The 22,433-nt window shown below is 41.6% G+C and overlaps 1 protein-coding gene across 1 annotated transcript; it reads right to left on the reverse strand.

The window, feature by feature from the left end:
• Positions 1–8,036: 8,036 nt before the first annotated feature.
• CB4H12orf42 (chromosome B4 C12orf42 homolog) lies at positions 8,037–21,224 on the reverse strand. The gene is made up of 5 exons (XM_042993710.1): positions 21,161–21,224; positions 12,571–12,855; positions 8,516–8,680; positions 8,308–8,429; positions 8,037–8,227 (listed from the first exon to the last, which is right to left on the reverse strand). Exons 1-5 carry the CDS (start codon positions 21,222–21,224, stop codon positions 8,189–8,191), a joined length of 675 nt encoding a protein of 224 aa, XP_042849644.1. The 3' UTR covers positions 8,037–8,188.
• Between the last annotated feature and the right edge of the window lie 1,209 nt (positions 21,225–22,433).

The raw sequence follows: 22,433 nt of genomic DNA on the forward strand, positions 1-22,433 counted from the left end.
TACAAAATGTGCAAGGGGTGCTAATTCCAAGCAGGCTATGTTTGTCAGAATGATATTTTATGGATGCTCTTTAGGAAATATGTGTAGCGTTTAGTTGGATGACAGGTAAATGGCGGGGGCGGGGGGGTGGTGTGTATATTTAAATGGAGGTTATTACTTTTGGACAATTTCTTAGACATCCTTAAAAGGAAAGCCCAGAAACCCCTCTGAGAAGAGCTGGTCTAGAGAGAAGTGCTAGGTTTATGGCCTGCATAGGTCACGTGACTTTGGACAACAGCCCGAACCTCACAATTCTGTTTCCACCTGTGCCTAAGGGGGTAACAACGATAAGCCACAGGAGCGCCGAGAGGATTAAAGCCTCCAGGAGGAATGAACACATATATCTCCCCAAAAACTTGCACACAAATGTTTATAGCAGCATGACTCGTGATAACCAAGAAGTGGGAACAACCCCAATGTCCACCAACTGAAGAATGAATAAATGCAGTGTGGCAGAGCCACATGAGGGAATATTGTTTGGCCGTGAAAAGGAATGATATACGACAACTGCTTACAACATGGATGAATCGTGACAAATCACACTAAATGGAAAAAGCCAGCCGCAAAACGCCACATATTATATAATCCCATTCATACTGAGTTCCCAGAATAGGGACATTTATAGGGACAGAAAGATTAGTGATCATTTAGAGCAGGGGCAAAGAGGAGGGGTGGAAGATAATAGCTGAGGGGTATAGAGTTTCTATGGGAGCACATTTTCATGTGATCACTAGCTGTGATCACGGCTGCACAGATCCGTGAATATACTAACAACCGGTAAAATGTACACTATAAGCAGATGATTTGCATGATATGTGAATTATATCTTAAGAAAGCTATTGAAAATAAATAAACAAATAAAAGGAGCCAAGCAGGAATGACCGTCAGATCTTCACGGCAAAAACAAAACACAAGAGAGGAGGGTGGAGATACCCTGTGATAAAGGAATCAGCATAGCACTTGGTCCATAGTGAGTTTGCACAAAACATTGACTATCAGTATTATTTGTATGAATAAATATGAATCATTGTGTATAGCTTTGGAAAAGAGTATTGCTATGTAGTCTGACTAATAGACTGACATTTCCAATTTAATCTTAAATTACTCATCTCTGAAGGTTTTTTTGTAAATGCAAGTGTATCCCCTAAGATCTAAAGACAATCTATGCCTAGTCTATTTAAAAATTTTTTTCCAAGTGAAACGCAGCTTTTTCTCTCCTTTAAAGAGCCTGCCATTTAAGTATATTAAATTATTTATGATTGTCAAATCTTCTTGTAGCTTTAGAAGTTGACTAGCTACAGAATCAAACATGGGAAAATTGAGAAAGGTCATTCATTCTGAAATACACTCATAAGTGGATTCATTCTTTAAGGAAAAAAAAAACCTCTTTGGACCATTTTTCAAAGGCCATGCATATTACGCCTTGATTAAAAAAAAAAGAGTTTATTGTGGTTATCAATTTTCAAAATCTCAAACAATTCAAAAGGATGAAAATGGTCAAATTCACTCCTTTCTCCTATGAGAATTCAAGTCTTCTCTCTTTCTTCCTCACCAACATAGATCTACAGGTGTATTTCATTTTGTAAAATAAATGATCTATGCTTTTGGCCTTGCTCAGAGATAGATTTACTAAGAAACAAACAACACTTAAGCTTCAGGGCCTTCCATCTGCAAAGGTTCTTCCCAGGCTGTCTACCCAATAATATCCATAACTTTATATTCTATTCCTTAAAAAGCCCCCCTCAAAATGTGGAAGCTATAGGCCCCATAAAAGGGAATCTTTTCCTGATTGCTACTTCCCATTCCATTCATTTCTTTGCTCCTTCTCCAAAATCAAAGTTCAAATCCTGCCACAGGAAGCCTTCTATGACTGCTCCAACTCAGACTGACTTCTCCCTTCTCTAAGTTGCCACTGCTTTTATCCATTAGACAACTTCAAAATCCTTTTTCCAAAACCCTCCAGGTTGCGTTCAGGAATTTAAATGTTTTTGTACGTGATAGTGTATAAAATGCCCTATATATTATGTAATGGTGTATAAATTGTGTTTTATGTAACACTACCCATCAGGTCCAAGGTAACCCCCCTAATCAAATATATTAATGCATCTTTGTCAATATACGTTACTATTCACTCCAGTGAGACAAAGCTATACAATGTCTGTGTCTCCCTCTCTCTCTGCCCCTCCCCTGTTCATGCTCTGTCTCTCTCTGTCTCAAAAATAAATAAACCTTAAAAAAAGTTTTTTTTTTTAAAAACTGCACTTTTCTAAATTGGAGGTTCTAAATGGAATGGTCTGTTAATTTATCAACTACATATATTGTTTTTTTTTTTTAACGTTTATTTATTTTTGAGACAGAGAGAGACAGAGCATGAATGGGGGAGGGTCAGAGAGAAGGAGACACAGATTCCGAAACAGGCTCCAGGCTCTGTCAGCACAGAGCCTGACGCGGGGCTCGAACTCACGGCCGTGAGATCATGACCTGAGCCGAAGTCGGCCGCTCAACCGACTGAGCCACCGAAGCGCCCCTACATATATTGTTTTTTAATGCACAATGTCTGTAAGCGTGGGTACTGGAGGCAGTCATCATTGCGGCGAATTGGCTTCTCTGTTTCAGTTTCCCCACCAGTAAATGGGATACTATGACTTACCCCAAGCGCTGTGATGAAGGTACAGTACTTCCTAGAGGGACACGATCACATGATCACCAGAAATAGTACTCCCTGGCAGTGTGAGCAGACGTTGGATGAAAAGTCCTTAAATTAGCCATGAAGAGGGCGCCTGGGTGGCTCCGTCGGTTGGGCGGCTGACTGGCTCAGGTCTTGATCTCACTCTTCATGAGTTCAAGCCCCACCTTGGAATCTGTGCTGACAGCTTGGAGCCTGGAGCCTGCTTCGGATTCTGTGTCTCCTTCTCTCTCTGCCCCTCCCCCACTCACACCCTGTCTTTCTCTCTCAAAAATAAATAAACAATAAAAAAATATCAGCCCTGCATAACCAATGATAGTGTTGTGCCAGTTATTGTTGGTATTGGTCACCAAAGAAGGACTTGCGTTTGCGTAATGTTCTTACTTTTCAAAATGCCTTGATTTGATAGAAAATTTAACTACCAAAATCACCTTTGCTGTAAACAAAACGTCATCCCAAATTCACAGTGACGAAAGTCCTGCCAAAGGATGGAGTGACACTGAGTTCAGGTTCACGTATGCCAGAATGCATTCTTGGTTCTCTGGATCCAGGGGGATCTCAGCACCTTAGCTCTTCCTTAACTCCCCGCTCTGCAGCATCCCATCCCTTCCACAAATCTGATGTCAGCTCCAGTAGCCTTGAAAAAGTGCTGCCATCTTTAATGAGCCTCAAAACCACCTTCTCTTCTTTTATTTTCTGAGCCTTCGTTCACAGAGATGGTGTTTCAAACAAAAAGAGCAATGTGATAATAGTCTCAGACCCCACTTTGCTCTTCAAAGTGTTGAAACATATTATATGTCATCAACCCATAGTTACCAACTCCCACTCTGTACCTTGTTATCAGGAGGAAAGGGATAAGCATAGACTTTCTATAGTTACCTCACTTAGGCACCCCTATCATGGTATATTTACAGATTTATAGATGCTGTCTGTTGTAAGTGGAATACACACACATATGCACATATATGTCAACTTTAATAATACACTATATAATAATGTAACTTTGTATATGAAATAAATTGCATAATATATAACATTAATATAGTTTTTATTTATTTATTTTTATTTTTTAAAATTTATTTTAGCAAGAGAGAGCGAGCTCATGAGCCAGGGAGAAGGGCAGAGGGAGAGAGAGAGAGAGAGAGAGAGAGAATCTTAAGCAGTCTCCACACTCAGTGCGGAGCCTGATTCCTGATGTGGGACTTGCTGTGAGGCTCGACCCCACCACCCTGGGATCATGACCTGAGCTAAAATCAAGAGTTGGATGCTCAACTGACTGAGCCACCCAAGTGCCAGGTGCCCTGCAAAGCTTTTATATATACATATATATAGATATATATAGATATATATATGTGTGTGTGTGTGTGTGTGTGTGTGTGCGCGCGTGCATATATGTGTTTATATACCTACACATACATATATATGTATCTTACAACTGCTAAAAATAAAGCTTCCTTTATCCATGAAACATATATAATAATAATTGTGAGTACTTCATAAAGCCATCGTGACTAGATGAATTAATATATGCTAATCACTTACAGCAGTCCCTAATACATAATAAACACTTAATAAATGCCACCTGTCATTATAATTATTTACTTTATATATTATCAAAGGATTCCTCGTTTGTAAACATTATTCACTGAAGAGTGTGTTAAATATTTAGTTTCTTCAATGCACCAATTTAAAAAATTTATCAATATCTATTTTCTTTTTTTTAAGTTCATTTATTTATTTATTTTAAAGAAAGAGCAAGAGCAAGCAGGGAAGGGCAGAGAGAGAGAGAGAGGAGAGAGAGAGAATCCCAAGCAGACTCCATACTGCCAGCATGGAGCCCAACGTTGGGCTCAAACTCCCAAACTGTGAGATCATGACCTGAGCTGAAACGAAAAATTGGATGCTCAGCCAACTGAGCTACCCAGATGCCCCATCAATATCTATTTTCTAATGCAAATTTCAGTAAAACATTTTTTGCTAAAGTGGCATATCATCTTCCTTACAAGACACTTACACTATATGGTAAAATGTACCATAAGTTGAATCACATACCCCTGAAGAAATATAAGCAAGTTGTAATTCAGAACCTTAGTAACAATTATTTTAAACTATAGGACTTTTTTCTATTCCTCAGTGATAGTACTATAAATAAATACATATTATTTATATCCTAAAAGCAATTCATCCTCAATTATGGTTGTTTAATTCAGCATTGTTTTCAGAAATAATGGCATTGAGAAAGATTTAACTGCATTTACATTGGGGCATTTGTGTCTAAGTTCTAATAAAAAAGTAGTCACCATTCAGAACTGGAACACCCACAGCCCATGAGTGTCACAGTCAAATTGAAAATGTCCCTCATCCATCACTATCAAAGCATGGTCATGGATGGACTGACCAAACTTCTCCCAACCATGTGTATCCAAAATGAGAAAAAAAATAACTGGAAACAGTTTGTTACATTCCTCCAAGGAAGAATGTGTTCCTGGAGGTATTTATTAAGGGATGCTTTCTTTCTTTCTTTTTTTTTTTTAATTAATTTATTTTTGAGAGACAGAATGTGAGCTGGGGAGGGACACACACACACACACACACACACACACACACACACACACACACAGAATCTGAAGCAGGCTCCAGGCTGTCAGCACAGAGCCCGGCATGGGGCTTGAACTCACGACCTGAGCCGAAGTCTGATGCTTAACCAACTGAGCCACCCGGGCACCCCAAGGGTTTCTTTCTTTAGTTCTGATACTTTCTTTACTACCTTGAAAAGAAATCCTTAATCTGAACCTTACCAGTTTACATGAATTCTGGTATATTTAGAATAGAGTTTAAGCAAAGTTTTCCCACCTGTGTTCCATAGGACACAAGTGCTACAAGATATCGATAGGTGCTATTTAAAAATATATATATTGGGGCACATGGGTGGCTCAGTAGCTTAAGCATCTAACTTTGGCTCAGAGCCTGGATCCTGCTTCGGATTCTGTCTCCCTCTCTCTCTACCCTCCTGTGCTTGGGTTCTGTCTCTTTCTCTCTCAAAAATAAATAAACATTAAAAGTGTGTGTGTGTGTGTGTGTGTGTGTGTGTGTGTGTGTGTATACACACAAATGCACACATAAATCAGGATTTGCTGACCAAAGTAAATTGAAAAACACTAGGCTAAACAGAGTTATCAGATTTTTTTATTATGCTAATTTCTGGGGATCCTTAATATGTTACTGTGGTTCTCCAAGAGGAAGCATGCTGGACAACATCCCTCACACGTATTTAACTATAGACTCCCCATCTCACAAAGCGTCTTTGTAATTCCAGTGTTCCATGGAACACACTTTGAGAAACCTCTTTACAATATGGTATACCACATATTTCACATCTTTTGCTTGTATCCCTTTTCTCAATTATGAATAGAATTGCTTCCTCTGTATTGTATTTTTAGTAAATTCATTTTTTCACTTCCATGAGTGAATCTATTGAGGATATCAAAAACATTCTCCACCCTTGTAATTAACGATTATAAATTTTTGGTTAATTGGGGCACCTGGGTGGCTCAGTTGGTTAAGCAACCGACTCTTGGTTTCAGCTCAGGTCATGATTTCACAGTTTATGAATTCGAGCCCCCAGTCGGGCTCTGCATTAATAGTGCAGAGCCTGCTTGGGATTCTCTCTCTCCCCTCTCTGCCCTTCCCCCACTCCCTCTCTCTCTCTCTCTCTCTCAATAAGTAAATAAACTTTAAAAAAATTTTCTTGCTTAACTGTTTTACAATCACTTAAAGCAATAGTTTCTTGATCTGAAAAAGTTGTACTAACTCATCATTAGATAGCAAATTAAAATATCCCAGAATCAAGGGATGCCTGGATGGGTCAGTCGGTTGGGTGTCCAATTTCGGCTCAGGTCATGATCTTACAGTTCGTGGATCTGAGCCCTGCATTGGGCTCTGTGCTGACAGCTCAGAGCCTGGAGCCTGCTTGGGATTCTGTGTGTGTGTCTCTCTCTGCCCCTCCCCGACTCGTGCTCTGTTTCTGTAACAAAAATAAATAAATATTAAAAAAATAATAATAAAAAATATCCCAAAATCAAAATTTTACATACACCTAGGAGTTAACCACACATTTCTCTCCAACCAAATGGCATGAAGTTGAACTTATAATTGTCATGTGAACTCTGGTGAGCAGGTGCCACTATCCCCTCAGGAAACAATAGCAACCACCACTGATAACCCATATGCTCTCTTACAATAAGGTCATGTTAATACATAAATACTAAAAATAAAAAATGTATTTATTATAAAACCATAGTCTGGAAGAAGGTAAGCTCTAAAGTTCGGGGATCCTTTTTTTTCCTTTAAAGCGCATTACCCCTAGCGAATGCCAGGAAATCAAATCTTCCTCAAAGGACTAAACAGACTTCTAAATGTTAAGCAGTTACTGGTTATTACATTTCATTCCTATTAAAATTTGAGACGTAAATTTGGACGTTAGATTTGATAAGCCTTGAATATAGGCATATTCTACATACTAATTTGAAATGAAGGGGGGGTCAGAATGCAGGAGGATTTATGAACTCCACTTATCAGACTCTCTGAATACAAGCCTGGGGGAGGAAAACAGCAAGGAACTTGAGTGCAAATCTCCATAGGGATGTATTGGTCTCATTGATTTGCGTTTCTCTTTCAATGCTGAGAAAAAGAATACTACATGTAAAAAACTGAAGTAAAATTAAATCATTTGATAGAGTCAGTCTCCGCATTAAATCATGGTGAAAAGACGCTGTGTTTAACCTAAGTTAACCGAAGTAAAAAGTAGTGCCTAAAATGACCGATTTGATCGAATGTTAGCTAAGGTTCTCCAGCGTTTCTTTATCACCAATAAGAGAACTCAGTATGTCTTTTGCATTAAACTTAGTTCCAAGAGTCTCGGGACCTCAAGGGAGGATCCAGCTTCGGGTTTCTGCCATAAAGACCTTAATATGGTCTGAAGAATTCCCCTAGGCACCTCAGGAGTAATCAAATTTCGTGTTAACTATTAAATTACAGACATTCAATTAGGTGTCCCAACCCTCTGTTTAGAAATTCAAAAGGCCCTTAGAAAACATCCCTAAACCACAGCTCGAGTTGGCACATGAAGCCGTTTACCTGCGAGAGCCAAACAGAGAGGGGTCCTCACAGTCCCCGCAGGCGCGGTGCGAAGTGGCACGCCGCGTACCCCATCCCCATTGTGAGGCACAAATTCTTTGTGACACCGGGAGACGCCGCAGAACAGAAATACTATTAGATATGCTTCAAAAGGAACATTTTGGGCGGCGATAGAGACTTTTGACATTATTTATTAGGTTCAAAACTGCTCCACAAAAGCCGAACAATGGTTCTGTGGAAACCAGTACATCTGAGGCCCTTTCTGTTGTTCTGGGCAGGCATTGATTCCAAGATGGGCAGCACTCGCGGACAATTCCCTCGCAGCGGTCAGTGTAAGGGAGCATTCACCCTCGGCCTAGGAGGGGCCTGTGAACAAGCCGTATGGAAACGCTGGGGTGGGCGGCGGGGGGGGGGGGGGGGGGGGAGGGGGGAGGAGAAGAGCAAACCTTGATTAACCTCTTGGAGGGAAGGTGGGTGGGAGCACCGGCGGGCAGAGGAACGGGCGCCCCTGCCAGATTGCCGTGGAGGGAGGCGTCCGCCTTGGGTCCCCTTTTCTCCCCCTCCCCCCCTTCCCCCGGATGAGGATGCTTGGGAGCATCTCCGGTGCCATGGCAACCGCGCCCCCCACCCCCACCCCCGGACTTCCGGACGCGCCCCAAGGCCGGCTTTGGAGGGGTGGGTCAGCCAGAGCGACGACTGCGTCTGCCACCCTGTCCTCCAGCTTGGGCTCTGGGGGACTCTGGGAGACCCCCGAGGAGGCCGACGGGGCCTGGCTTCTCCTGCAGAGGCCTGTGGCGCCGGGAGGCCTCGCAGGGGAACCTGGAAGGCAGACAGGGAGGAGTGGCACTGAAATGGGTGGAATTCACCTGTCCCGCCGGGACTTGCAGAAGGTCTCCGCTGATGACTGGATGTTTGAGAAATCAACATTTGCAATGTGCTGAGAGCGAGTGAGAGAGCGAGAGCGAGAGCGAGAGCGAGAGAGAGAGAGATCCCTGGCATTACCTTACATGGTTCCCCACATTGCTTTAAGAAAACAAAATGCCATCTATTCCTTTCCTGCTGTTTGAAAGCACCCCTCCAGGGGAGCACGGTGGCTTAGTTGGTTGAGCATCAGACGTTGGCTCAGGTCAGGATCTCAAGGGTCTTGAGTCTGAGCCCTGCCTGGTGTCAGGCTCTGTGCCTACAGCTCAGAGCCTGAAGCCGGCTTCAGTTTCTGTGTCTCCCAGTCTCTATGCCCCTCCCTTGCTCCAGCTCAGTGCCTCTATCTCTCTCAAAAATAAACATTAAATTTTTTTTAAAAGCACCTCCTCCAAAAAATAATTTTTACAAGATCCTCATAAACCTTGTTAATTCAAGGAAAACTGTTCAAAACTGCTAAAGAGAGGGAAAACAGAAGAATCCATGACTAAAATAGAGCCTCCAATTTGGAATCAGGGAAAAGTTTTTGCATGGAAAACTAAGTGGCATCAGAGAACATACAAAACCAGTGGATCCACAGCCCATGTAGACATCCAACTAGTAATTTAAACATCCAAAAGGCAATACTCCCTAAGTTTTATTAGAAGTTTCAAACCATGGGGCTCCTGGGTGACTCAGTCGGTTAAGTGTCCGACTTTGGCTCAGGTCATGATCTCGCGGGGCTCAGGTCAAGATCTTGTGGTTTGTGACTTCCAGCCCCACGTTGGGCTCTGTGCTGACCGCTCAGAGCCTGGAGCCTGCTTCAGATTCTGTGTCTCCCTCTCTCTCTGCCCCTCCCCTGTTCATTCTCTCTCCAAAATAAATAAAAACATTTAAAAATTTAAAAAAAAAGAAGTTTCAAACCAGCTGAAAATTAAAACAATCCAGGAATTCGCTGATCCAGATCTATACAACACCTACATACACACTAATATTAATAATAAATTCAGTGATTTTCTTTGCCCAACCAAATACTTTTTATGTAAAAGATATGTTTACAATACAGCCAATACTGAAAAAGAATATATACATATTCCATCTGATTTCCATGTATATCTATTTTTTCCTATGTAGGGTTTTTCCCTGAGAAATTCTGCCCATTTTCCTAATAGCCTAATTCTTCAGTAGTACAGTGAGACAAGTTATGGGTTTTAAACCACTTCCCACAAGTTTTTAAAGGACATTGAATAGCGTGTAGATGTACAGAGTATTTGGAACCACCTATGGGATCATTCACATTTCAAAAAATATGCATGAGATTAAAGTGCACAGTACCTTCCTTACAGTGGGTGTCCAAGAGCCAGTCTATCTCTCGGCAATTCAATTAGTTCATCGCATACTGTGCCCGGTATGTATTGGGCACCTCCCACTATACACTCAACATACCTAAGCCAAACACTGAAAAACTTCTAGTGAATTGGATTTTTCAGTGTGAGAATTATTTCCTGGAAATAAAGGTGAAATGGCATTTCTCTATCTCCAGGTAAGTAAAAGCTTTTAGAATGCCGGACATACCACTTTCCGAAAACTAGATGCTTAATAACCATTTGCAGATTTGGACTTGCAGCCTTGGCAGATAACTAATTCGTTGCCTTCAAAAATCAGTGCAAGGGAATTCCACAGAAGAACGTGGATGTGGCTCTGGAACTTTGCGCAATAAAATATAACCTAGACAGGTCAAGACACATCAAGGCATAAGCAAAGAATAGGAATTCCTTCCCTGAATGCAATGCGGTAATGATGCATTTTGTAACAAACTGTCTTACAGAGAAGTGTGGTGTCATAGAAGAAGCAAGCCTTTGGTGTCAGACCATCATAGATCCAAATCCCGGCACATCACTTGCCCTAAGCCTCTTTGTCCTTACCTGAACCATAAGGGTTGTATTACCTACTTCAAAAGGTCACTAATAGGATTAAATTTGTTCATTCATTTGTTCATTCACTAAGACTCGTCTGTTATATGCCTGCCAGTATTCTAAACATTAGAGATACAGAAAAGAATAAAGCAGGAAACATCCCTGCACTTATAGAACTTACATCCTAGCTATGGGGAGAGGGGGTGGGGACGGGGAAGTGGACTACTTAATAAGCAAATGAAGAAATGTGTAAGTATCAGCTGGTAATAAAGCCAAAGCAGAGAAATAATGTGGGAAAGGGGGTTAAGAAATGTCACATGTAGGTGATAGCTTCAATAAACACTTGAAGGAAGTGAAAAAGCAAACTTGTTAAGTATCCAAGAGAAGAACATGCTAAAATTAAAGCATCTAGGACGTAGTAAGTGCTCAATCCCCAAGAGCTATTATTGCCATATTCAAAATAAACAGAGGTATACTCTGACCTGGAGTCGAACTGGAGGGCTTGAATCCTGACTCCAGCCCTAAAGTTACAGAATCTCCACGGGCCTCAGATTCTGCATCCAAAGCACGGGAAAATAGCAGTTCCTATCTCAGAGGCTGGCCATATGGATCAAAATTGAAGACGTATGTTCAGAGTTTAGCACATTTCCTTACACGTAATAAGAGAAAAACATGTTAACCAACCAGTATCCTCAGCATCCCATGTGCAAGCCCAGCTTCCCAGAAATGAAGAAATCTTTGAATCAACATCTTTAGTAGAAGGTCTAAAGTGGTAAAGGAGAAGGTGCCTCCTTTACCACTTTGAGCCCAAGCAGTACATTCTCCTCTAGTTCAAAGAAAGTTCTTCTTTGTACTGAGTCAAAATCTGTTTCTTTCTTCCATTGGTCAATTCCAGCAAACTATAAACATTTGAAGCGAAATGTACCAAAAAGATTTTCAAAAAAAAAAAAAAAAGCTATGTAAGACTACTATAATCCTTCTACATGACAGTTCTAGAGTGTCTAGAATATACATTGTTTCCTCACATTTTCTCACCTCCTATCTGAACAACAGCCCCATAGATGCCACCACCACCATCACCACCACCATTCAGTCCCTGCTGTGTTCAGTGAACTTCATTTAGAGCAATCCTCTAATTACATCTCCTCAAGGAAGTAATTGTCGTTAGTTAACAGATGAAAATACTGGGCTCAAAGAACATTTGATCATGGCTACAGAACTGAGATGGGACAAAGCAGAGTTTGGAGCCCACGTCTCCAAGGTTTCGAAGCTCATTCCTTCTGGTCTGTTTCCTTACTTTTAATCATTACTCCCATGAGAATTTTTGACAGGATAATATACATTATCCTGTGCTATGAATTCACAGTTTCATTATCTGTAAAATGGGGATAATAACAATACCTGCCTAAAGGTTTTATATGAGGCTTTCATAAAATAATGTGAAATGCTCAGCACAGTATACGGCACATGGTGAGAGCCTGTTAAATGGGGGATGAAGCGATCGTGATAGTAATGATTGTCATTGTCATTATCACTATCATTATCATTATCAGGCGCAACACCTGAATCATCACATTACTTGTCATCAAATCACACTTGTTCTCTCCTCCAATATGATACTCGGCAACAAGAAGACTTCCATTCAAGACTGACTGATACAGTTCTCATAGAACCTTCTAGAATAAGACCTGCCATTGGGTCAGTAGCTTTGCTGTTTGTATGAGGTTAAAAACAAAATGTGACCAATTGAAAAAAAAAAAAAAAGGAATTAAAAGCCACAAGGTGATCCTTACCAAGTGGGGTGGAATCGCCCCTGGAATCGAAGGAGGGCTGATTCTGAAGCCTCATGTGTCTATTCCTGTGTGTTCCTGCAGCCTCTAGATGCACAGGAGTGACTGTGACTGGGTCTAATAGGTTTTTTCGTCATGGACTTTTCCAAAAGTGGACGACTCCAGGCCGCATTGGGTGCTCCTCTGGCTCTCTTTTTCATTTCTTGTCTGACAGCAAAGATCAATCGGGTCTCATCCCATTCACTGGATGGTGTTTGGGAGAAACTGGCCTCTCCATGGCTTTCCTCTTCAGAAAAAGCTGTACTTACAGCAGGAGACCTGGGTATACTGTACTGTTGAGCACAAAGTACTCTTCTACATGCCCCTGGAGTCTGAACCTTTCCTGGAAACACTGCAAAAAACAAACACATTCATTTAAAAGAATGGACTTCAGTATTACCTACTAAATTAATGATGGGAAGGATGAAATTAAGCAATATTTGATTTTGTTTTTTTGTTTGCTATTTCTATACTGAACAAACAGAAATGACAGAGAAGCCAAGGACCAGGGTACCAAAGTGGAAGAAGTGGAGGAGGGAAAAGATACAGCAAATGAGGCAAAAGGCTGAACATGCTTTTGCTGTAAGCACCATGTGAAGACCTGGACAAGATGAATCAGTCCTCACAAGAACCATGTCTCACAGATGCTATTATTACTCCATTTTACAGGTTAGAAAACTAGTTTGAGGTTAATGGGTTGAACTGTGTCTCCCAAGAAGGTATATTGAAGCCCCAACCCTCTGCACCTGTGAATGTGACCTTATTTGGAAATAGAGTCTTTGCAGATGCAATCAAGTTGAGGCTGTTAGAGCGAGGCCTCAACCCAATATGACCAGTGTCCTTATCAGACACAGGCACACAGGAAGAACACCACGTCATGACGGAGGCAGAGACTGGAATACGGTATCTCCAAGCCAAAGCACGTCAAGGGTTACGGCAACCACCCACAGCTAAGAGAAAGGCATGGAGTGAATTCTCCCTCAGAACCTTCAGAAGGTGCCAATCTTGCTGACCCCTGGATTTTTGACTTCTGGCTGTCAGAACTGTGAGAAAGCAATTTTAAGCCATCCAGTTTGTAGTTATTTCTTACATCAGGCCTAGGAAACTTGGGGATCCACAATAGTTCCAATTTACCCACGTTGCCCCTGAAGAGTTATTAACAGTCTGGGGGGAAAAATAAGGTGTTCAGATTTGGGGAGTAGAAGGTAGAAAAGAGGAAAAGCCAGGAGGTGTGGAATGGGAAAGGGAAGCGAGTCTATTTCCACGAGTTCTTCTGTGTGGCAGAAATGGTGCCAGGGCACACAAGTTTTTACAAGATTCCTATTCCCTGTTCTCAAGGTGTTTGTCAAGTGGCGAAGAGGGCGCTGGCCATGTTAGGTACCAGGAAGCCCTCCTCTTAAACCACAGCCTTGTCTGCAGAAGGAGGAATCAAAGCAAATGTCCCTGCAAGGGGACTTCCAGATAACAGAAAGGGGAGAAAGGGCCAAGGAGGGGGTACCCTGGAAGTACATGCCATACTTCCACAGGGGCTGGCCACTTCTCAGACCTTGTTTTATGTGGCCATGAGGGCATGTGAGCCCAGTCTAGACGGATTGTTCTGGATTTTCAGGAGAAGCAGAAGTATATTTTTTATTTATGTAAAAACTTCTGATTTTTAAGTGTTGGTAACTCACTCAAGTTTTTTAAAAAACGCAGCGTGGGCTCCACAAAACACATCTGCTCTCTGAATCACCACAGGCCATCAATTTGCATCTTTGGCCTATGGCCAGCCCTATAAAAGTCACGGTATCATTTGCTTCTGTTCAGAATTCATATTCATATTTCAGAATATGATTTTATAAGTATTCAGCTAGGCACCATGGGAATGCGTATGCAAGCTTTGTGCATAAGCAGATTTGAGGGTTCTAGACGTTTTGTCTACCTCCAACACTTTAGGAAGATTGAGCTTTTATTTTCATTTTAATCGATTGCCTCATTTCATTTTGAAGTCCAGAATTTGAAATGGTGCGCAAATCTGTCAGGCTTTCCCAAATGCAAAGAACTATCTAGAATATTTCAAAACAGTAGCTCCGGGACTCTCGATCCCAAAGGAAAACCTACAAAGCTAGAACCAGTGGCATTTGATCTGCCCTTGTTCTGTTGTTCAACCATCAAGAACAGGAGGGAAGTCTCAAAGGCTCTCTACACACCTTCACATCTTAAAAGTTATGAGTGGAAAGAGACTTTATAGATTATCTAAAGTTCAACCCCACCACCCTCATCAACCACCTCTGCTTAAATACCTCTAGGAGCCTGAATCTCACTATCTCTGCATCAGGGATTTCATCTTATTAGAAGGGCAAATAAGTAACACTGTATTTGCTATATGATAAGCATACACACACACACACACACACACACACACACACACACACATATATACATGGTTATATATAATACTACATATGAGGAATAATATTAAAGCCACCTTGGATGATGTTGGGACAGGTGGTGACTATGCTTATTTAATTGAATAACCAATATTTATTGAGCTCCTGTCATGTACCAGATACTAATCCAATGACAAAAGTTTACTCAGGCCAACAGAATTGATCATTTTGAGACTAAATTGACCAGCTGATATATAGCAAAATGGATTTCAGCACAGAAACCCAGAGCCTCTCAGGTTTATGGACACCAGAGCAAATTTCAAGTTTCCTCTATGACGCAACTACCAGGTTGCCTGAATCACATAGAACAACCAGTTGTTTTAGCATTAAACAACCGGAGACTGTGGAAAATGGAAGGCCCTTTCGTAAACTCCAGTGGTTTCCAGTCTTTAAAAAAAAAAAAAGTTTTCAAATTTATCTACCAAGACAGTGACAGAACTGGAGCCAAAATCCACTGTTCATGATTTAAAGTCCAGGGCTCTTTGTTAGGTTACACATCTCTTGAGTCTAATGCAGTATTTCCCAATCCTGACTGCACATTAGCCAATGTTGGGCATGCTTTAAAAAATACAGATATGTGGTCCCAGGACCCCAGGACCTGTGGCTTCGTAAACCCCGCAGGTATTATATTAAGCAATCAGGGAAACACTTGTCTAATTCACTCATCAGAAATTTCAGGTACTGTTATAAATACTATTCAGTCCAAACAATCATGAACGTGCCAAAGCGTGAAGTCGAAAGTGTCTCTCTCCGCTCTCTCTGTGGACAAGTCTTCATTTCAGAAACCAGCGTTCTGTATCACTTTGCAACTTGTATATTCCTTTATATGTTATGTTTTCCCATCAGTAATCCCACCTGAGCCTGACAATAACCCTCCTCCTTCCTCATTTTCCTGAGGAGGAAACTGAGGTCAGAGAGTAAACACCTTGTCCACGTCACTAGCCAAACATCAGAGAAGCTAGGGTTGGGGACTCAGGTCTTAGATTTTGAGGGGATTTTTGTTTTTCTATTACCCAATCAGTGTCAGCATTGCCAGAGCAAACTGTCATGAAGTGGGTTTGGCAAAGGAAGGAATATAAATGCCCACCATAACAGCTAGCAAGCTGTGGCACTTGACCATGGACTTGGCACTGCCCTGGGACCCATGCCTTGGCCCATAGTAAATGCTATTGGCAGTGCTTCTAATGTGCAGAGGAAGAAAGGGCATCTGCCTGTGGCCCAATGACTGGAATCAGCTTCCATGAAAGCCCGCATTCTAGCCGCTCTCCCAGGCTGCCCCTCCAACTTTTCCTATACTTGGGGTCTTTGTTTTCTGGAGTGTTGTTTGTTTAAAAAAAAAAATTGTTCCCAATATCCCAGTTTTACAAGTTCTTTTCATGTGTAGGCGACTCTGCCTGTCATCTCGCAGCTCAGGTCTTCCATCCGTTGCTAATTTCATTTGAAGTAATATCGTGGCAGACAGGAGATTTCAAGGTACAATAAAATAAGCCTCAGAGCTGAATGTATTTCACAGAAGCAATTTATCTTTCTCTCAGGCAGCAAAGTAGTTCATGATAAGTCATGACAGATTCTGATTTATTCATTTTATCCATTTTCTGTTCATTAGAAAATGACAAATATGGTGGGGCGCCCGGGTGGCTCAGTCGGTTGAGCTTCTGACTTCGCCCCAGGTCACGATCTCGAGGTTAGTGAGTACGAGCCCCGCATCAGGCTCTGTGCTGACGGCTCGGAGCCTGGAGCCTGCTTCGGATTCTATGTCTCCCTCTCTCTCTGCCCCTTCCCCACTCACACTCTGTCTCTCTCTCAAAAATAAATAAACATAAAAAAGTTAAAAAAGAAAAGAAAAGAAAAGAAAAGAAAAGAAAAGAAAAGAAAAGAAAAGAAAAAAGAAAATGACAAATGTGGTAACTCCCACATGTTCAGCCCCTCTAGATGCCAACAAGGAAGGTGCTGCCCCACTTTGTGCCCATGCCCGGCAGCTATCCCTCAGCATATGACTTCTATGTGTCTATATCCTCCCCCTCAGTCTCTTCACTTTCTTGGGCTCCTCACTGGCGTGTTCATGTCATGGGAAAACTAGAGGCAGCTGTCCTGGAAGGATTACTGAAACCCAGGGACCATTAATTCCCCAAGGTTCATTTTGCCCTTAACTGTTGGCACCAACTGGGGCTAAAGCTAATTGATGTCATCTCCTATGTATCTAAAATCAAACACAACCCTTAAACAGGTCTTTAATTAATGCTGAGAACTCCAGCGATACACTCTTTAAAAGGATTTTTGACCACATCGTGAACTTTAATGGAATACACCACCTTACACTCAGCATGTCTTCTAGCTGTGGACTGAGTCATTTTTAAGCCAATGGGGTTGAGCCCGCAGTAGGAGTCTGTGAAGCATCAAGCCCTGAGCAGTGGTAGAGCTCAGAGGCCAAGTGTACAAGTTCTGTGCCCAGACTCCTTGGGTCAAAGAAATCTCTGTGTTACCAGGCCAAGCTGCCCCACTGCCTTCTGTCCTCGTTTCCACACTCATAAAATAGCAGTAATGAGAACACCTACCATATGGGGTACAGATGCAGAGTAGGTTAATAAACAGCTCAGAGCAGTGCCTGCCACACAGGATGTACCCAGCAAGCCTTAGCTCTTATTATTATTGTTGTTGTTATTGACAATGTCCCTTCATCTCTCCTTCTATAGCTCCTGAATGGCCTGTTTCAGCAATAAGGACTCGAAGGATAAAACAATATCTTTTCCATCCATCCAGAGTTTGCCTCATTTTATTTGTTCAAAAATATTTATTGAATGCCTTCTCTGTGTCTTGCCCTGTGCTTGATCCTGGGAACACAGCAGAATAAGACAAACGTGGCCCCTGACCTCATGGAGTTTGCAAGCTCCTGGGGAAGATGCCAAAAATAGGTCACAACTAAGCGATTACAAATTGTAGTGAGTGAAGGCATAGAAAATACAAGGGGCTGACAGAGAGAAACATGGGTGGGGACTCACGAAGGCAACATTTACTCTGACACTGACCCGAAGGTTGAAAAGGACTTAGTTGTTCAGGAGTGGGGAAAAGAGCATTTCAGCCTGACAAGGACTGAGTTGTGTTCCCAACACTGCCAGCCCCAGTGGCTGAATGGAAGTCAGCGGGAGCGAAGGAGCAGGCGAGGTCTGGAGGCTGCACAATGTACGATGGAAAGCTACTAACGGTGTCACATAGATGAGCCATGACAGCCACACTCACCTTTGGAAAGATCTCTAAGGGAAGGTGGGCAGGAGGGAACAAGAGTGGAAGCCAGTCAGAAGGCAGCTGACAATCAGCCAAAGGTTGCAGGGATGGCAACTTGGACGCGAATGGTAGTTTATATAGCAGTTCAGAGCTAGCCAGTCGGTGTTAGGTCTGTCTCATCTGTAAAATGGGGACGATGATCATAAAAATGGGGGAAAATACAAGAAATGGACTTCCAGTTTCAGCTCCAGCATGGAAACAGCTTGGAAATTGACATTCTTATCCTTGCAACAGGAAAGAGCTAAACAAAATAAAAATCAACAACTTCACTTGAACCCAGAGAACTGAGTTTGCAGGATAAACTGGCACCCCACCTGGAGACACAGGTGAACCCAGAGAATCAAACCAAGATCAACGTACCTAGAGTAGAAGCCTCTGAAGCCGTAAGTGGTAGGATCATTTAAATGGCAATTTTGATGAAGCTGGAGGCTAAGCGTAGAGCAGCTTGAAAGCGAGAAACTCCTGAGGGCTACAGTTTTATGGGGTGTCTAGACTTCAGTAGGTTTTGCCTAAGAATCCTGTCTCCCCACCCCAGTTTCTCAAGCTGAGGATCTGAGAAAGATTCCTTCACAATTCTGACACAGGAAAAGGGAAGAAAAGTCACTGCAAAATATGCCCAGAGCACTCTCCATAAGAAAGGCATACCAGAGCCTTATCCCAGCCAAGGGAAGGGCATTTGTCCCACTATAGCCCCATTTGGCCATCTTGCCTCACATAAGGGGGAGAAAAGAAAAGCCAAGAAATACTTGGGAAGGTCACAACCCAAAAACACAGACCCACTAAAAGACTGAGATTTAATCATAAAATCATAAAATACTTCTCCCCACCCACACCTTATCATTGCACCACCAGGTCTCCAGTGCAATAATAATGTATTACAGCTGGAAAATCTGAAGATGAAGACTCTCTCTGAGGAAGAATAGTGAGGGAAAGCCCAAGTCCAGAGGGGAGACAGAAGCAAGAACACTGAAGAAGTATGGAGCCTCTGACATCTACAGCTACAACAAACATTAAACGTGGCCCACCCCCCAGCCCGATTAACATAAACACCCCCCCACCACCAACAAAGATCAGTTTATCTCAGTTCCTATTTCCTCATCTATCAAGATTGGCTTTCAATAAAAAATCATAAGGCATGCCCAAAGGCAAGAACAGAAAACGCAGTTGAAGAGACAAAGCAAGCAAAAGAACCAGACTCAGCTATGACACAGCTGTCGGAATTATCAGAGAAGGAATTTAGAATAACTGCGATTAATATGTGATGGGCTCTAATAGAGAAAGAAGACAACAAGAAAGAGCACATAAGTAAGTACCCAGCAAGCCTGTTTCTCTCAGAGAGACAGAAACGCTAATAAAGGATCAAAAAGAAATGCTACTTGATTTCACTTAACTGTGGATTCCAACAAAGTTCAACACACCGAAGCAGGGACAGAGAAGTGGGGGCAACGAGGAGATGTTAGTCCAAGGGTACAAAGTTGCAGTTATATAGGATGAACACATGTAGAGATCTAGTGTGCAGCTTGGTAAGTATAGTTAACAACACTGGAATACTGGAAATTTGCCAAGGGAGTAGATTTCGGGTGCTGTCATTACACACCAAAAAAAAAAAAAAAAAAAAAGGCAACTATGTAAGGAGATGGCATGTTAGTTTTAAAGCAGTAATCATTTCACTGTGTGTGTGTGTGTGTGTGTGTGTGTGTGCATGCATCAAATCATCATGTTGTACACTATAAATATATACAATTTTTATTAAAAAATGAAAAAAAAAACAAAAATGCAACAAAAAAAGAAATGCTGCAAATACAAAACACTGTTACAGAAATAAGGAACGTACTTAATGGGCTCATCAGTACAATGAACATGGCCAAGGAAAGAGTCAGTGAGCATGAAGAGAGGTCAGTGAGAACTTCTGAACGAAAATTCAGAGAGAAAGGAATGGGGGAAAAAATTAAAAATTTAATTTTTTTTTAAAAAAGAACAGAACATACAGGAAGTAGGGGACAATTTTATAGGATATAACATACATATCCTATTTGGAATACCATAAGGAGAAAAAAAAGACAGTGAGACCGAAGAAATATTTAAAGTAATGGCTGAGAACTTTCCAAACTTAATGACAGACACCAAACCATAGATCCGGGCTGCCCAAAGAATATTAAGCAAGATAAATGCCAAAAAAGAAAAAAAAATTACATCTAACTATGTCATGTTCAAACTGTAGAAAACCAAACACAAAGAGAAGATCTTGAAAGAACAGGGGGTGGGGGAGGCAGGGAGCACCTTTTAGAAGAATAATGATGAGAATCAAAGTGGATTTCTCATCAGAAACTATGAGCAGGAAGAGAGTAGAATGAAACGTTAACAAAATATTGGAGGGCACACACACACACACACACATACACAAACACACACACACACCAACCTAGAGTTCTATATCCAGCAAAATTATACTTCAACACTTAAGGAGAAATAACTTTCTCAAATAATAATTTAAAAGTGGAGAAAATTTATTGTCTACAGACTTGCCTTACAAGAAATGCTAAAATCTGTTCTCATTGAGAAGGAAAACAATAGAGGTCATGAACTCAGGTCTACATAAAGAAAGGAAGAACTCAGAGAAGAATAAATATCTTACATTTTTTTTATTTTAATTGATCTAAAAGGTAACTAACTGCTTCTAAAAGAAGCTTACTCCCCATTTCATTCCAAGATGGCCTCCCGACTTCCATCATGTCTCCTTTCCCTGTTTGATTTTTATTCAGTATAACAATAGTTTATATATCTAATTGTTTTCAAGTTTCTGCCAATCTTCCTGGCTAGAATGTAAGCTTTATGAGGGCAAGTACCATCTCTGAATCGTTTTCCACAGTATCTCAAACACTAGGCAGATAGTGCACACTCAGAAACCTCTCCTAGAAAAAACAAATGAGTGAATGAATTGCTCACCCCTCCAACGGATGCTCTTTAGCGTTATAGCATTACCCTTCTCCACGTGCAGATCACCCTCCATCCTCCCCTTCAGTAGACCTGTATGAGGGTAACCACTTCCCTTCTCTTTCCTCAGGGAAAGAAAGAACACATAAGTAAGTACCCAGCAAGCCTGTTTCTCTCAGAGAGAGAGTTCACCACAGTCACCAGCTCCAGAGCCTTGTCCCCAGTCGAAAGGGCAAACAAGTTTCATCTCAAACACCAGAAGCCCAGTCAGTTTTTAAAGGGAGTTCCAGGTCTGTGCCCTGGTTCATGGGGAAGTTGCTGGTACCCACCATGGATGTGGGACAATGAAGTGGCTACTGGAGGAGCAGGCACCTGTCACAGCTCAGGTACTCTGCTGAGTGTGCAGGTGCCTGTCCCTGCATTCTGGAGGAGGGATGGTCCTTGTCCTGGGGTCGCTCTAGTGAAAGGACCCAGAGTCCACCTTCCACTTCTCACCACACATCGGAAAGTGACTGAAGGGCATTCAGACGGAACTCACTGTCCTCCCATGACACCACCTCTTTTCCCATGATACTTCAGGCTTACTCGGTTTTTAAGTACACAGAATCACAGAAACTTTTCAACCTAGGGACATAGAAGTGGAGTGGAACGTTTTGTCTTTAAACGTCTAAGTTAGACTACAGATCCTTTCAAACATGGAGTATAATTTGAGAGTCAACGCACTTGGCTGCTGATGGATTCATTGAATGAATGTTTCCAGACCCTGGTTTCCTCACCTATAGATGAATTAAAATGATCTATAAATTATCTTCCAGGCTTCCAGTCCTATGAGTCTCTGAACTACACTAAAGATGTTCTTCTTTATTTTTAGAACACTGTGTTACCATATGCAATTGCTATTTTGTAGGACAAAAATGGCCAAATGTAGGCCATTTCATATTTTACCACTCAATATGCCCACAAGAGTATATGTGACATATACACATAGTTTAAAGAAAACAAATAGCCACAGACCAACCCAATTTCATTATATAAATATCCACTATTTATTCATCCATTTTCACATTGATGGGTGTTCGGGTGAAATCCAGTCTTGCCTTGTTTTCCAATATTACAAACAAGGCTGCCGTGAACATTTTTGCACATGTCTCTGCTGCGTGTATTCTAGTTTCTCTAGGAGTGGAATAGCCAAGTCACAGGGTATGCACATCTTCCACCTTATTATATAATACCCACTGTTTTCCAGAGTGTTTTTTACCAATTTACATTCTCACCAGCTTCTTAT

This window comes from Panthera tigris, chromosome B4, assembly GCF_018350195.1.
Source record: "Panthera tigris isolate Pti1 chromosome B4, P.tigris_Pti1_mat1.1, whole genome shotgun sequence".
NCBI lineage: Eukaryota > Metazoa > Chordata > Mammalia > Carnivora > Felidae > Panthera > Panthera tigris.

Coding starts and splice junctions, on each gene's coding strand:
- CB4H12orf42 (XM_042993710.1), bottom strand. CDS start 21,224: ATGGAGGGTGATCTGCACGTGGAGAAGGGTAATGCTATAACGCTAAAG. Junction 12,856..21,160: donor AAAGAGCATCCGTTGGAGGG/GTGAGCAATTCA, acceptor TGTTTTTTGCAG/TGTTTCCAGGAAAGGTTCAG. Junction 8,228..8,307: donor CCTCCAAGAGGTTAATCAAG/GTTTGCTCTTCT, acceptor GCTTGTTCACAG/GCCCCTCCTAGGCCGAGGGT.